Genomic DNA, 17,263 nt, shown 5'->3' on the forward strand with positions numbered 1-17,263 from the left:
TAATTGTAACAAATTACATTCTTTAGTGACATTTGAGAACTAAAATTGGTATGAGATACTTTGTAATTCAACTGAAATAAATTTCAGTGTGTATCTTGTTTGACTGAAATATCATCTATTTTGTATCTTTAGTAGATGAGTTATTGTCCACCTTAGCTGGGTTGTTGAATCCTGTAGAGAAAAGAAAATCGTTGTTTATTATCTGTTTATCAATTTAACACAAGTAAAACTAAACCACCAGTTAACTTGGGTGGGTGGAATGGGCGCTGTTGCTAGGTGGCTATCCTTATTCCCTAGAACAAATAGAGTTTGCAGATCATAGATTCCTGCAAACTCCTCTTTGTTCGTCGGGAGGATGCCACCTAGCAACAGTTGTTGGGTAGAATAGCACACACCTGGTGGTTGCCCGAATGAAATTGAGTTTATCTTGCTCTGTAGGTCTCCAATAATATCTAGAAAATGTCCTCTGAGAAGACCACCTGGCAGCTTTGAGTATGCTGGGAAGTGATACACCCTTTGATGCTGCCTTTGTGGCTGTGGCTGATCTTAGAGAGTGTGCTTTAAATATGGTAGTGTCAATTGAGGCCTGACTCATAGCATGCAGTATCCACCCACTTATTGTGTTTACTTTAGCGGCACGAAAATAATTTCTTGTTGTCAAGTAATTGCGACATATCACCTCTTACCTCCCTAGATTTTTCTAAATAGGTGGATAAAGCTGATACAATACATAAATATGTATCTTCCTCATCTCTTATTAAGTCAACTTCCACTGGAGATGAGTTTTCAATTAGCATTTTAGTTCTACCTTTAAGAATAATGTGGAAACCACCATGGGTTGAAGAAAACCATGGGTCTGTTATGTGGATGAGAGTTAGTTCAGCCCCTCTTGCTGCTAAAGCTAAGAGAGTAGTCACTTTGATAGTAAGGCTTCTCAAGTCTGCATTCTGATTATCTATCGTAGATAGGTACTGCAACAGAGGTTCTGTGTCCCAAGTGTTGTTATATTTAGGACAAATTGGTCTTTATAAACAAGCTCCTCTGATTAATCTCAAATAGAGTTTACTATCCGTGAAATTTTGAATTAAGAAATTATATTTTTTACATGTTCTAGATCGAAGGGAAGAATTTATTAGCTTTATGGTAGAATGTTTCAATGAAGGATTTTGGTATAAGAATGGCATTAGTGTTGGTAGGTTCTTCAGTATCTCTTGTGTACTCTGAAAACAGTCCTGAGTGAACCCTAAAGGAACCTTCCTGCCTGAAATAAGGGGTTGTATCAGTGGAAACCATGGTTTGGATGGCCAAATTGGATACACCACGACTAGATCTCTGACTCCCTCCATTTGAATTTTTTGGAGAACATTTGGAAAAATATATGGAGGGGGGAAAGGCATAAAGGTTTGGTAAGCCTGTCCATGGGAAGGAAAGTGCATCCATTCTCTGTGCATTGCTTGTCCAGGTTCTGGCTACAAATTTCTTTGTTTGAGCTGATGTCTGGGATGCAAATAAATCTTGATCTTTCTCCCAGTTGTGACTCTATTTTGTGGAAAATGTCCTTTTTTAGTGAGACTTGTGATAGTGTTATTTTTTGACGCGATAAAGCGTTTGCTAATTCGTTTTCCTCTCCGGGAATGTATGTGGCGTGTAATGTGATTTGATGGGAAAAAGCCCAATCCCAAAGGTCTAGCGCCAAATAACAAAGTGTTTTTGATTTTGTTACTCCCATTCTGTTTACATATGAAACTGCTGTTTTGTTGTCTGATTGAATTAACACAAACTTTTGAATATTTGGGGAAATTAGAGCCTTTAAACCTAAAAACATGGCCTTTAGCTCTTATACGTTTATGTGAAGTGTTTTTTATTTTCTTGACCAAAGACCTCTGACTGCTCCTTTGTGAGTGTAAGCTCCCCAACCTCTTAAGGAGGCGTCCGTTGTTAAGATGATGTCGTGATCATTTTTTATAAGTGGCTTTGGGAAAGGTTGGGTTTGCCAGGTTATCAGAGCGAGTTCCCTTTTTTACTTTGTTTGGAAGTGTTAATTTTTTTGATCCAGTGAATATTTTTCCTTAATTTTTGTGCTAGCCACATTTGTAAGTGCCGACACAGGAGAGGTGCTTGAGTGCATCCTGGGGACAAAGCAATTATTTTCCCTATTGCTGCTGCAATTAAACGTAGGGAAACCTGATGAAGTGGTAGCAACTGGGCTATGAAAACCTGAATATGTTCCCACTTTTCTTTTGGAATGGAAAGGGTTAACCTTGTTGTATCTTCTGTGAATCCCAGAAATGTTATTGATTGGCAAAGGTTTAGTACTTTTCCCAATTTATGGTGAATCCTAATTTTTGCATTAAAGTGATGAACATCTGTCTTTGGTCCATGAGAGCTGAAATGTCTGGATTTAGAATTAGAATGTTGTCCAGATAAAAAATGCATGTTATCCCTTTTTGTCTTATGTGAGACATTACTGATTTCATTACCCTGGAAAATGTGTATAGAGCATTGGAGAGGCTAAACACCATTACATTCCAAAAATATTTTGTTTCCACTGGAGTCTCAAAAACCTTTTGTGATTTTTTGATATTTTTATAGCATGGAATGCATCCTTTAGATATATCTTTATGCAATAAGAATTTTCTTACAAGAGGTATGTGAGATCTGCAATGCTTTCCATTCTGAAACGTTTCCTTTTTAAAAATTTGTTTAAAGACTTCACATTCAGGACTGGTCTGACAGAGCCATCTGGCTTTGGTATTGGGAAAAGATGACTTATCCAGCCTGACTGTGAAAGGTCTGAGAGTTCTATCTTTCCCTCTAGCATAGCCTTTTATAAGGCACTGTCTAGAACTGCACTGGTGTCTCTGTATCTGTTTGAGATTTGAAGTGGGAAGGATTTTAAAAGAAGGTAAAAGCCCCTTCTTATTATGTTTAAAATCCATTTGTCTGTGGTTATTGTTTGCCAAAACTCTATGATTTCTGAATGGAAAAATACATGAGTTTTGTTTACCTGGCACTCATTTCTTATAACCAGTAGACCACTTTGGTTTGGTTTCTCGTCCACTGGACTGGACTCTCTGGCCAAAGAAAGGTCTCTTTTATAGCTCTGTGAGGATTCACGGGATGACCCCTTAGCTCTGTAAGGATGCCCCTCGCCATGAAAGGGGTTTTTTTTTTGAAAAAGGAAGGTATTTTCCAGTCCCCAAATGATTTTCTTGCCTTATAGCGTGATTTCACCTCCTTAATAAAATCTGGACCAAATAAATTTAGAGTCCTCAAAATTTGGAAATTTATGTGATTTTGGAGCCAGGTCAGACATGCCCATAGTATGTAACCAATGAGCTCTTCTCACGCTTGTGACATGGTTGAAAGCCTGGCCAGTCATCAATGCAGCCCTGGTGGATGCTTTAAGAAGTGCTAATTTTGAGGATTGCAAGAAATGAATATTCTTTCTGGACTGTTGTCCTTCTTGTTCTGCTTTATCAAGCAAGAGTAACAAAGGACCTGCTGCATCTGCAATTTTAAATTGCATGTTGCGCAAGGACTGATTCATCCTGTCATTATTGGTTACTGTACCAGTAATTGATGATAGTGCAGGGTCTACTTCTGATGCTAACATAGCCTGTATATCAGGGAATAAAACATATATTGCTTACAAATGCAATTGGTAAAAAATGTCAGTCTCTTGGGTTATTTCTTGCCGATCCCTTCACAGTCTCTCAACTGTAAAAAAAAAGTCCAGATCAAACATATGTATATCTGTATATCAGGGATTCCAATATGATTTCTTAAAACCAAGTCATCTTCTTTCATTAAAGAAGAGCGAAAGGCATACTTTGTGAAATCATACATCTCAGATTTATCATTAAGTGCCCATCTGGCATTAAATAACTTTGGTGGAGGTGTTTTTCCCAGGAGATCAACTTATTTTCCTCTTTCAGAGGATGCTGAAGATTTCATTGTTTTTTCACAATCCCAGTCCATCTCAGAGATTTTTGAATTGCCAGCTACAGGCTCAGAATCAGAAGCAACCACTTCCGAGTATAATGTATAATGAGGAATGACTGCTGTTATTATAATGTTTAAAATGACCCTTTTTGGGTAGTTTTTGTAAAATCCAAATTTCTTTTCTTCTCCTTTTCTTTCTGTCTCAAACGAGACTTTTTTTTGCCTTCGTAGAGCTGTCTGATGAACTCTGAGGAAGAGGAAGAGTCTTGAATATTATAGTTTTTCTTTTTCTTATTTTTTATGAATTCCTCTTCCGAGGATGAAGAATTATCTGGAGACTGAATTTGTCTCCTTTGCTTAACATTTTTAAACTGTCTGTGAGGAGAAATTTCTAACGACTCAGTAGCTGTTACAGAAAGTGCGTCCTCCATCACAGCACTGTGAAAAATTCTTGACAGGAATATTATCTCGTGAGAGTTAAGAGATCCTGTTCCTGTAACTTCTTCCCGCTCTTTTCAGAGCATCAGAAATTTCCAGCGATCTATTCGGGAGGCTGCTGCCTAACCCAACAGCTGTTGCTAGGTGGCATCCTCTCGACTAACAAATATAAATGTTTGTTTTAACTTAGTATTTATTTTTACCTTTCTGTTTTTTTACTTTTTTTGTCGACAGGTCTGCCAAATCTTTAGTAAACCTTGCAGAACTGCATACATAGCATTGATGTGATAATAAGTGGTGATATATACAGTATGTGTGGAAGAAAATTCACAATTACAGTTGTATTCACACTTAAGTAAAACTGCTTTGGCATTTCTTCTGGCATAGGTAATGTCGTTATCTATAGCACTGTGGTTTGAATATTAAGGACTTGGCCAGATCCCAGAAATCTTGCAAAAAGTGCCAGTACAAAATTAACCAGTACTTTGTTTGTAGCAATACTATAGTTACTATAATTTAGGGGAAATATTACTCATAGAGGTTAGTTAATAATTCAGTGCAAATTATATAAAGTCAAATATAGTGAGGCGTTAGCTGCTGCCTTCAGATGCAGTTCTGCATTTGCATTCCAGGGAATACAGGTTAGGGAAACTCTCGAGTTCACTCATGACTTCTTATGGATAATAATATTCCCCATGGAGCACAGATGGAGTGAAAACAAACCTGTGTCAGCTGAGATAGTTAGGCTCATTGCAAACTGGTCTGTTTTTCCATTGCTTTGTCAAGTGTCATAGTGCAACCTATCGTTCTCCAGCAGAGTCTTTCATCAAAATCATTGATGTCACATGTGGGGCTATCTGCATTGTCCACAAACAAGTTTCTCAGATAGTCATTTGTTTGTGCAGTCTATTTTTCTGTTAAAGTCTCTCTCATACAACATTGTTTGCTGATTTTTTTTCCTGGGCACAATTCCTTGAGAGGTGTGAATCTTTTAGGTGGATGAAAAGTAATCAGTGTGCTGAATATTCTTCTTTTAACACCTGCCCAGGTAATTCCTTGTCCTATTATCAGTGCCAATGGACCAGGGGATGACAAGTTGTTTCGGAGCCAGAGTGCAGAGATGGAATTTAGCACAGAAAGGGAACGTGTCAAGAAGATGCTCTCTGAAGGGTATGTGGTGCACTTTTTTAATATTTGCTTCAGCAAAGAGACAATTGCAGCCAAAATGGTTCCATAGCAGGGTATTTAGGCATAAAGGTTTAACTTTACTAAAGGGTAAAATAATTTTTTCTAGGTGAAATAGTTTGTCCTGTGAGTTGACTTTTACACAAGTCACCTAAATTGCATTTTCACAACTCATGACAAGAAAATAATCCATAAAAACAGAGAATAATTCACAGAGGGGATTTTTCAGTCTTTCATGAAATCTAGCCTACTGTTATTATGTGAGGGCTCACTGGGAATGCATTATATGTGCCCATATAAAATTCCACTGTAAAACTTCAAAGAGCTCTCCAAACACCTGCATTTACAGTAAAAATGCAGATTGCCCTTCTCGGGGGGACACTCCGATCTATATATGTATGCTTCTGCATAATTTTATGAACATGGTGGTGTTACTTTATTAATAAAGGTTTATAAGGACAACTGTATTTTTAATGGGTTGGTTTGTGTGTGGGGTATCCACATATATGTGGCATGTGTCTTTCTGTCTCCTTACTTCTAAATTGATATATTTTAGAATGAAAGTAATGATCAAAGTCTCATGGAAATAAGTAAATAATGTAAATCAGAATTGCTCTGGATTGCTAAAGAAACAAGCTTGCAATATCCTTATTTCCATTGTTACATTTATTCAAGAATTCACAGAGAATAGTTACCTGAAGGAAAGAAAGAGATGGCCTCACCATTTCTGTGAGAAAATGTTATGGGCTTGCATCGATAGCATGTTTTAATCCTATCTGCTGTAAAATGCCATATGTGAACAAAATCCCTAGAGATAGCCCAATTCACACACACTGTGCTGAAAACACCAAAATTGAACAGAAGGTGTCAAACACAGTTTATTTCAGAAGAGGATGGGCTTCTTTCTTTTTTTAATGAAAGCATATTTAAAAAATGAAAATGTGAAGGGCTTTTGTAACTTTAAGACATATTGTTAGAACTTTCCCACTCCAAAACCAATTACAGTTTATGTCTAAACTAACATGAATCCATGTTTATGGAAAAAAGTTTTTGGAGTTTTTATGCAGCCTTAAATGACAAAGAAAGTGTAATATACTTGGGGGGGGCACCTTTTCAGTATTGCCAAAGGTTCCCCTGTGACATTCCAGGCTTGTGCATTCCCATTATAATAATAATAGAAAATGTTACTATTGTGCACATACATTGTTTGGCTGGTTTTGCCTCCAATAAGCATTAATTAAATCTTAGTTTGTACCAAGTACAAGGTACTGTTGTATTATTACAGAGAAAAAGGAAATCATTTTGAAAGTTTGGATTATTTGGATAAAACTGAGTCTATGGAAGAAGGCCTTTCCGTAATTCTGATCCGATAACGGATCCCGTACCTGTACAAAAGTAACAAATTAAAAACAATGTAATGACCCCCCCCCCCGAGTTTAAGATTCATGAACAATGCCAAAGGCAGCAAATCTCTTTACAAGTACAAGTGCAGTCAGGCTAATAACAATGGGGTGTGCATGTTGACACTATTCATTAAAAGTATGGCATCCCAACATGCTTCCTATATTTTTAATGTGCACATGAAAAGTAACTAAACACTATGAAGATGCTAGCCACAATTCGCACGAACTGTGCGTGTGCAGTAGTGTGCATATAGTAAATTGAAATGAAATGCTGCATTTTAGGAAAAACTGCACACTGTAGACTGTCTGATAAGTATATGTGCCTTTGTATTTCAACACTAAAACATCCCTTTCATAGTCTTCCATACATTTGCGAATATATAAATTTTACACATAATTGTAGGTGTCGTATGCATGTAAATTAGTTGTGGATCTCATTTTGATGACAATTTTGATATTTTTCTTGCCATGCTTTGTTGTTCATAATCCTTATCATCGTCATTTATTTATATAGCGCCAACAAGTTACCTTGTGGTTTTCTTTAGTGGTTACCTACATTTCACAGAAAGTCAGACCCCTTAAACCAGGTGTGTCCAAAATCTGGCCCAGGGGCCAATTGCGGCCCATTTTCAAATTTACACCGCCCAGCAGCCTCCATCATGAAATTAATAATAATGTGGATCGCAAGCACAGTGTGATCAGGAATCGCGTAGCCATAGCAGTAATATTTGGGCACATTAGTGAAATGATCTGACACTTGGGGACAGATGTATCAAGGGTCGAATATCGAGGGTTAATTTACCCTCGATATTCGACTGCCGAATTAAAATCCTTCGACTTTGAATATCGAAGTCGAAGGATTTTACGCAATTCCTTCGATCAAACGATCGAAGGAATAATCGTTCGATCGAAAAATTAAATCCTTCGAATCGAACGATTCGAAGGATTTTAATCCATCGATCGCAGGATTATCCTTCGATCAGAAAAACCTTGGAAAGCCTATGGGGACCTTCCCCATAGGCTAACATTGGCCTCAGTAGGTTTTAGGTGGCGAACTACGGGGTCAAAGAAATTTTTAAAGAGACGGTACTTCGATTATTGAATGGTCGAATATTCGGACAATTTTTAGTTCGAATCGTTCGATTCGAATGTCGTAGTCAAAGTAGCCAATTCGATGGTCGAAGTAGCCAAAAAAAATTCGAAAATCTAATTTTTTTTTCCTCTATCCCTTCACTCGAGCTTAGTGAATGGGCCCCGTAGTCTATACTGCTGCCTGTGTGCTGAAGGTGTTAGCAATAGACACGTACTGGCACATAGTGACACACCACTCTCACATACTTCTTTAGTTTACTGTACTGGCACATCATTATGTCTATTGACACCTTCAGCCCTAAAGAATTATGTGGTACATCACTACATGCCAGTATGTTTCTATTGCTCTTCAGCACACAGGCAGCAGTACAGACCAAGTGGCAGATCATTTCACTAATGTGCCCAAATATTACTGCTACGGCTACGTGATTCCCTGTTTAAATGAGTTAAATGATGTTATTGTTTTAAAGTGCTAATAGCAGTTCCAGATACTTAAAAGCAAGCATGCCAGACACTAAATATACATTTGATATGCATCCCTTTGAAACCTAATGTAAACTAGACATGTCACATATGCTCACAATTGAGTATGCATTGTTTATTAAATACAGCAGTTGCAGCATACATTTATTCACATTTATACTATAGAGCAACTTGAAATTTATTTTTAGATCAACTTATTCTGCATCCACTAACAAAAGCTGTCATAACACATCCCTTGCTGTTTCCCCCACAAGTTGAAATTCAGTTTCCAAAACAAACATGCAAAGTTTTTTCCTGCACTCTCAGTTGGTTTCAGATAGATTACCAGAAATAAAGACCTTTTTCCCAATTACTTTCTATTTTCTATTTGTGACGACTTTTCTTATACAGGTATGGGATCTGTTATCCAGAATGCTCGGGACCTGGGGCTTTCTGGATAATGGCTCTTTCTGTAATTTGGATCTTCATACCTTGTCTACTAGAAAATCATTTAAACATGAAATAAACCTGATAGGCTGGTTTTGGCTTCAATTAATTATTAAAAAGATTAATTATATCTTAGTTTGGATCAAGTACAAGGAACTGTTTTATTATTACAGAGAAAAAGGAAATCATTTTTAAAAATTTTGATACTGTAGTTGCTAATATTCCACAGATACTGCTGAGAAACGTATCGACTAATTGTATTAATTACATGCAGCTTATTGTAACAGTTCAGAATGCTCCTGGATTACTGAGTTGCCAGACTAAAAACACCAGAGACAGGAACATTAAACTGTAAACTTCAATTTTGGGAAAACAATAACAAATAAAAGATGGAAAGCAATTAAAAAAAGTCTTTGTTTATGGTGAACAATCTGAAAACAACTTAACTGAAAAAAGTGTTTGGAAGGTGGACAACCCTTTTAAGCTGCCAGTCTCCGTTCCTCCAAGAGACCTGTCTATGTTACAATTGTATATTTGTATTACTTAGGAAGTAGTGTTCTGGCTATTATGTTAGACATCCAGTCACACCAGCTTTTATACATTACATTTTTGGCTAACTAAAACTATATGGAAAACATTTTTTTTTACTTTGCATAGGCTATCTAGTTACCCAGTTTTTATTTTTATACTGAACAGTTCCTTTAAAGGATTTTTTTTTTTTTTTTATATATATTGTCATAACATCACCAGTCTAGCATTACAGGGGCCTGCATGGATTCTATATAAAGGTCCCAAGGAAACCATTGTTCATCATATTGGAGAAGGTTGGGGTGCATATGAAATTTTATATTCTCTATTGCTCTGGTTAAGCAGAATCTTTTAAATAGGCACAGTCAGGTATTGTAATTGTTAATGTTGCCTATTAAAATGTATCTGATGCTTCACAGTTGGGTTGCAGCTGCCCTTCCCCCAAGTGTAAAAGAATTACTAAATATTTTGTTTCTCAAGTATGGAAATAAATGTTTGCTTTTAGTGTGTAGTTTCTTCTTTTCCAGAACAGCCCACTCACGTGATTTGCATCCCACTTTATATCTTTAAAAGACAATTTCATACTGTATGAGAAAGCTTTATTATTACACACTCCCAGACGGTTTCTCTCACTTTACAATTTTTCGCTAAGTTTTTAATAGTCATTAAAGTCATCTTAAAAGCAATTATAAAATAAGGACAGCAGGCATCTGTCATGGGATCACAGCTTTTCCCATGAGCTCAGTTACAGGGCTATTTGAGGTGAAAATGTTAGAGTAAAGAATCTAATTTTTTTTGCTTGTTCATTTTATGTTAAAGGGATACTGTCATGGGAAACATGTTTTTTTTTTTCAAAATGCATCTGTTAATAGTGCTGCTCCAGCAGAATTCTGCACTGTAGTCCATTTTTCAAAAGAGCAAACAGATTTTGTTATATTCAATTTTGAAATCTGACATGGGGCTAGACATATTGTCAATTTCCCAGCTGCCCCCAGTCATGTGACTTGTGCTCTGATAAACTTCAGTCACTGTTTACTGCTGTACTGCAAAGTTGGAGTGATATCACCCCCTCTGCCCCCCCCCCAGCAGCCTAGTATTTCCATCCTAAAGAGCAGGACAAGTCACATGACTGGGACAGCTGGGAAACTGACAATATGTCTAGCCCCATGTCAGATTTCAAAATCAAATATAAAAAAATCTGTTTGCTCTTTTGAAAAATGGATTTCAGTGGCGAATTTTGCTGGAGCAGCACTATTAACTGATGTGTTTTGGAAAAAAACATGTTTTTCCACGACTGTATCCCTTTAAGAATTTCCCCCCCATCATCTGCTTTTAATTAACATAGTTTTTTTTTTTTTTTAAATATGCTATTTTAAAATGTTGCATATTAACACAAGAACTTAAATGTGAAACAGATAATATCCTGTCAGGAGAAATGTGCCAATCTCACCATGGTTTGATAGTCCATCTGCTATCAACCAATTAAAATACACAATAATTAAGTGCCACATTTTGGGTCATGCTAATATTCAGATGCTCCACAAATTACAAGCTGTAATTATTAACTCTTTCTCAGTGTCTTGCTCCAGTATTTAGAGGGCAGGCAAATGCCACCTTTTTCATCAAATCCCAAAAGAGTTGCATTAAGAGAGAGCTGTTTCTAACTGCATTTGGGGTCCCATGTCTTGTTGTGTTGTACATATTAGTCCACTGAGGTCTCAGACAATTGGTTTAATCTTAATAAGTACTGCATATAATTAGAATAATATGCAAATGCTCGTATTTTATTATTTGCTTTGATGGTAAGTGAAGAGCTAGTGAGTAATGAGCTATATTTCACAAATCACTCAAAAACTAAACTTATATAAAAATGTATGTATGTGTGTGTATATATATATATATATATATATATATATATATATATATATATATATATATATATATATATATATATATATATATATATATATATATATATATATATATATATATATATATATATATATATATATAAAACAATACATCCTTAATCAGCTAATTTCTCAGAAGTGATCTCGATAATCCGCACTGGAAATTTTTTACCAAATGCCAAGAACAAGACTTGGTTATCTTTTATTTGACATGGATACAAATGAATATTGATGAATGAAATAATTATAAATACATTTACATCTCTCCCATCTGTGTGAACCCAGAAGGAAGGCAAGACTGTAAAACCCTAGAGACAATATTAATGCAGAAGCACCACACCAACCAGAGCATAGTATATATCAAAACTGAAAAGAAGAATGCAAAATGAACAAGGAAATTAAAAGGGCATACTGTATTTACCAAAGGCAATTCTCAAAAATTCTCTGAAAAAATGCCCCCAAACCAAATGAAAGTACTTTCTCAATAATTTCCTCTTGCCCCAAATCCTATATAACTGAATTATATATGGGAGTACTTTATTAACACTTAACTAAACCAAGACACTCCACTTGAACCAAATTGACATCATTAACACTTTACTCTTGAACCAAATCCTATACCACCAATTTAGATATGGGAGTATTTTATTGACACTTTCTTTCTGAACCAAGTCCTACACCACGGAATTAGAGATGGAAATATTTTAACGAGACTTTGCTCTTGAACCTTTAGTCCATATTTGCAGAAACACAGAAACTGCATGGCACATTTTACAAACAGTAAGCCCTGATTCAGCTTAGATCCCCTGCCTTGTTCCTAAGTACTTGCATGCCAGATAAAGCTTAAAATATGCAGATACAGGGTACTATGCTAACAAGTTAAAATGAGATTTATTTTAACTTAAAGGTGGAATATACACCTAAAATATGTGAAGGCAGCAGTTCTGAGCGTAGCTTTATGGAACTGCAAGGAGCATCTTTGGACCAAATAGTTGTGCAACTGCTGATGCTTACTTTTTTAACCAATGTCATTGGGTGGCAGTCACACACATATGCAGATGCCAAGCTTACCTGTTATTAGTGATGCAGAAACATCCACCTGATGAAAGCCAATATTTATATTATTTTATTGCATTTTTCTAATTCCAATCTTTTTTTGACTGTTCTCTTTACCTTACTGTACCATTTCTACATGACAATGCACAAGCAGCATAAAACCTACAGTATAATTAACCTGTTAGATTCTATTAAAAAGCCTTAAGAGGACTAGGGAAAAACCTTAAAGTATTTATCAATCCTAATCACAGCTATTGGACTTCTATCCTCTTCTGTCTCTTATCAGCTCAGTGTGCGAAGTTCAGTGGGAATCCGAGTTTTTCAGCCTCCAAGATAATAACAACAAGTTGGTGGCAGCACTTCAAGAAGCTAATGCCAATGTAGAAAAATGGAAGAAGCAGCTGGCAGCATATCAGGAGGAGGCGGCAATGCTACGACAACGGGTACGGAACAACTTTCATATCAGCTCCAGGAGATTCTCTGTGTATTCAGAAGGAACAAAACAACACTTGTTTTCTCCATGTGTATTACATTCCAACACAATAGCCAAACTGTCTTTGGCACACATTGTGAGCGCTTAAAATTCCACCTTCAATGCAAGCCTTTATAACATATACAGACATTTTTATAGAGTTCAGAAATATTTATCTTAAAGGGGCTGTTCAGCTTTGAGTTAACTTTTAGTACAGGTATAGGATCCATTATCCGGAAACCCATTATCCAGAAACCTTCGAATTATGGAATGGGCATCTCCCATAGACTCAATTTTATCCAAATAATCCACATTTTTAAAAATGATTTCCTTTTTCTCTGTAATAATAAAACAGTACATTGTACGTGATCCCAACTAAGATATCATTCATCCTTAATGGAAGCAAAACCAGTCTATTGGGGTTATTTCATTTTCTAGTAGACTTAAGATATGAAGATCCAAATTACGGAAAGATCCATTATCCAGAAAACCCCAGGTCCTGAGCATTCTGGATAACAGGTCCCATACCTGTATAAGGTAGAGAGAGAGTTATTCAGCTTTTTTATTCAGCAGATCTCCAGTCTGCAATTTCAGCAAGCTGGTTGTTCGGGTCCAAATTACCCTAGCAACCATGCACTGATTTGAAAAATAACAAACTAAAAATTTACTTAAAGGTGAACCACCTTTGCAACCTGAAGTATTATCTTTGATGGTTCTCTGGGTGAAACATTTACATTAGAATGCTATTTTGTGAAATTAAACTGAAGCACCAAGTAAGCTCAACTAGATGTAAACAGAATTTGCCAGGCATACATGTTTGCTGACCAGCTTTCAGTTATATTGAATTCAACTATGTTTTCTACATTCTCTCTCCCTGTTTACACAAGGAACCATGGGTGTTACATTTAGAAGGTACTTTTATTTTTTGAAGCATTTGCTAACTAGTTATGTATGCCATGGCTCTAAACCAACAGGACCCATGGGTTGTGCTGCAGTTCGTGCTGTAATATGTTTTATATTAGAGGCTTTGAGTGATTCCAATGTTTAAGTGCTGAAAAGGCTGGGTTGAAATAACTATTGAAATAAATGATTAAGAACTAAAACCCCAAAATATATTTGTTATAGATGTAGCATTAGTTCAGGGGTCATGCTTTTTACTATTCTGCACAACTGTGCTTTTTGTAGGTTTTTGTTGTAGTTGTGAACCTCCCACTGCAATCACTTATTACAATCCATCTGTTATATCTATTATATGGGCTTTCTTTCTTCTGAATCTGTACCTGAAAGCAAAACATACCGTTGTGCTGTAACTACTCCTTTATCCCAATTGTTACTTTGTCATTTAACCCACTTGTTGTTTTGTCCGCCTCTGTACAAGCCAAGGGGCAGTTGAATATAAAAAGGTTTATACAAGGGAGGGTGCTGCTGATTACAGAGATCAAGCATTTCCAAATGGACACACTCTGATCCAAGTGATTGCAGAAATAAACAAAACGTGCCTATTTTAGAATGGTTCATGGAGGAAAAGGAAAATAAGACTGCAGGAAGGTAGAGTAGTGAACCTTTATATTTATATTTCTTCAGTGGAACACTTCAGACTGTTCCTGCCAGTTTAATTTTCCTCCATGTACTGGTGGCATTTTGAAGTCAAAGCATATTAATCTCTGTGCATTGAGAAACGTCTTAATACGTTCTCATATAAATATATGCTTACTGGTCTGGCAGAACAGCGAAACTCCCCACTTATTCACAGTAAGTTGGCAGTTTGGAACTTTTTTGTCTCACAATGTGTGCCTTGTCTTTATGAATTTTATTTTCTGTCCTAAGCATTTTTGGAATAATCATGAAGTATGCTATCTCAGTGTTGAATGGAATGATGGGTGCCTCCCATCAGGCAGCTGCGTGTATCTCATGCAGCATCTACAGAGTAATCACTGCACAGTTTTTTTTTGTGTTTTGTTGTCCAGTTAGCAGCTTGTTTGTTAGATGACAAAGAGCTGAATTAATTTCTATGAGAATTGCCTGCACCATCGGTACACTTGCGGCTCAGGCAATTATTTCTTCAAAATGCTGGCTACCGCAATACCAGCAATTTTAGCAAAGATCAAATAACTAAAAATCCTGCAGGATTCTGAATTTGATTTTTGATAAATATTATACTCTTAAAGGGGACCCGTCACACAATTTTTTTTCAAAATTCTATTTTATAACATTAGTCAAGCAAAATTAACTTTAATTACACAATATAAATTATTTGAATCTGGTTTCCTTCCGTTTGGGAATTCATAACTATAGCAAGCAAGCAGGAGCCCTTTTGTGGACACTGTTATTAAGGCAAGCCTTGCATCATCTCAGCCATGCCCTGGCTACACAATTAAACTGTGAAGAGAACGGGAATGTGAGGAGAGCAGTGACATCTAGGAAGTGCTGAATGGAAAGTGAAAGTAATTGTCTGCCCCACCTCTATGCCTAAGGCATAGAGGATGGATAGGCAATATTTAATTGACAGCTGAGATTTTTAAATGAGCTTACAACAGCTATGAATGTTTTATTAAAAAATAGAAACTGGATTTCATGTTTAATTTGAAAAGGACTTTTATTATACAGATTTTTGTGTCTAGGTGACAGGTCCACTTTAAGAGTCTGGTTTATGTAAGATCATAGCTAGGTTTTGGGCAAAACAAACACAAGAGAGATATTAATCATGCTCACAATTTTGTGCATTGATAGTTGTTTTCTTCGGCTATTGCTTTTTTAAAATCCACAACCAGATTTATTCATACAGTAAACAACTAAAAACCTAAAACCTACGATAGTAGATATTTTTTTTAACTTGTGGGAAAAAACAAAGCAAATGCAAGATCTCTCTTAGATTTGCTTATTCCATATTGAGGTACAAGTTTATAAATCAGCCCCCAAGTGACCTGGTCTGGTCACAAATCAAAAAGTGTGATTTTTTTTTTTTACATTTCTTTTACCTGTTGTTGTATGGTGTTCTTATGTTTTTACATGCGGTGGGACACTGTCAAATAGTATTTGTTCTCATGCATTAACTGATAATGTATTTGGTTTCTTGCTTTCCTCTGTTGCAAATCATATCTTTGCTATGCCTATGTTACTAAGGTAGCAGAGCTTGAATCTCAGACACTGAAAGAGACTAATGAAGAACCTGGGGATGAACTGGCCTCAAGACTGAAAGACTTGGAGGTCCTTCTCAAAGCTAAGGAGGAGGTAAGAACATGTAATATAATACAGGTATGGGACCTATTATCCAGAATGCTTGGGACCTGGGGTTTTCCTGATCATGGGCTTTTCTGTAATTTGGATCTTCAGAAGATAATTCTACTTGAAAATCATGTAAACATTAAATAAACCCAATAGGCTGGTTTTGCTTCCAGTAAGAATTCATCATATCTTAGTTTATATCAAGTACAATGTACTGGTTTATTATTACTAAGAAAAAGGAAATCATTTAAATTATAGAAAAATTTCCGTAATTCAGAGCTTTCTGGATAACCGATCACATACCTGTATGATGCTGCAGACAATGTTTAAAAATGTAGAAACTCTTTATTAAGCACACCTTTGTTGACAGCATTTGCTATTACTGGATGTCCATTTAAAAATTACATGAAAACACATGTACAAGAAATATAGGTTGAATATTTTATTGATGTAATTCTTAGTCCAAAATATCCAAAGAAATCCCGGAAAAAAAACCGAATACCTAGCTCATTAAACAAAGTGCATTGCTTATAATAAGAGGTATATCAGAGGTCTTCAGAGTGTAAGGGTTTAGTGTATTTGCTCTTTACATTGGGGCATATGGAAAGATAGTTTTTGCAGTCTCTAAAAAGACAGAAAATAAGCATCTAACCCAGGGGTGCCCAAACTTTTTGCAACCAGGGCCAGATTTGGTGAGGTGAAAATGTGTGGGGGCTGACCATTCAGCCTGACATTCTTTGAACCATTAACATTAAATTACAGGAATCGAGTAATCGTAGCAGTAATATTTGGGCACATTAGTGAAATGATCTGCCACTTGGTCTATACTGCTGCCTGTGTGCTGAAGGTGTTAGCAATAGACACGTACTGGAACGTAGTGATGCCATACTTTATAGCCATAGTTTACTGGCACGTCAGTATGTCTATTGACACCTTCAGCCCTAAAGAAGTATGTGAAAACAGAGCGTCTCTAAATGCCAGTACGTGTCTATTGCTAACACCTTCAGCACACAGGCAGCAGTATAGACTAAGTGGCAGATCATTTAACTAATGTGCCTTAATATTACTGCTATGGGATTCCTGATTGCACTGTGCTGGGG

General features: G+C 36.4%; 1 protein-coding gene across 4 annotated transcripts in view; it reads left to right on the forward strand.

Annotated features, from left to right (window-relative positions):
* homer3.S (homer scaffold protein 3 S homeolog) overlaps nucleotides 1-17,263 on the forward strand; it is a 64,845-nt gene that overhangs the window by 31,180 nt on the left and 16,402 nt on the right. For all 4 annotated transcript variants that reach the window (XM_041580067.1, XM_041580068.1, XM_041580065.1 and 1 more), the window contains 3 exons: nucleotides 5,432-5,553; nucleotides 12,753-12,909; nucleotides 16,062-16,169. In XM_041580067.1, the coding sequence (XP_041436001.1) occupies nucleotides 5,432-5,553; nucleotides 12,753-12,909; nucleotides 16,062-16,169 (387 nt within the window). The remainder of the gene's footprint in view (nucleotides 1-5,431; nucleotides 5,554-12,752; nucleotides 12,910-16,061; nucleotides 16,170-17,263) is intronic.

Source organism: Xenopus laevis, chromosome 1S (genome assembly GCF_017654675.1).
Source record: "Xenopus laevis strain J_2021 chromosome 1S, Xenopus_laevis_v10.1, whole genome shotgun sequence".
Taxonomy (NCBI): domain Eukaryota; kingdom Metazoa; phylum Chordata; class Amphibia; order Anura; family Pipidae; genus Xenopus; species Xenopus laevis.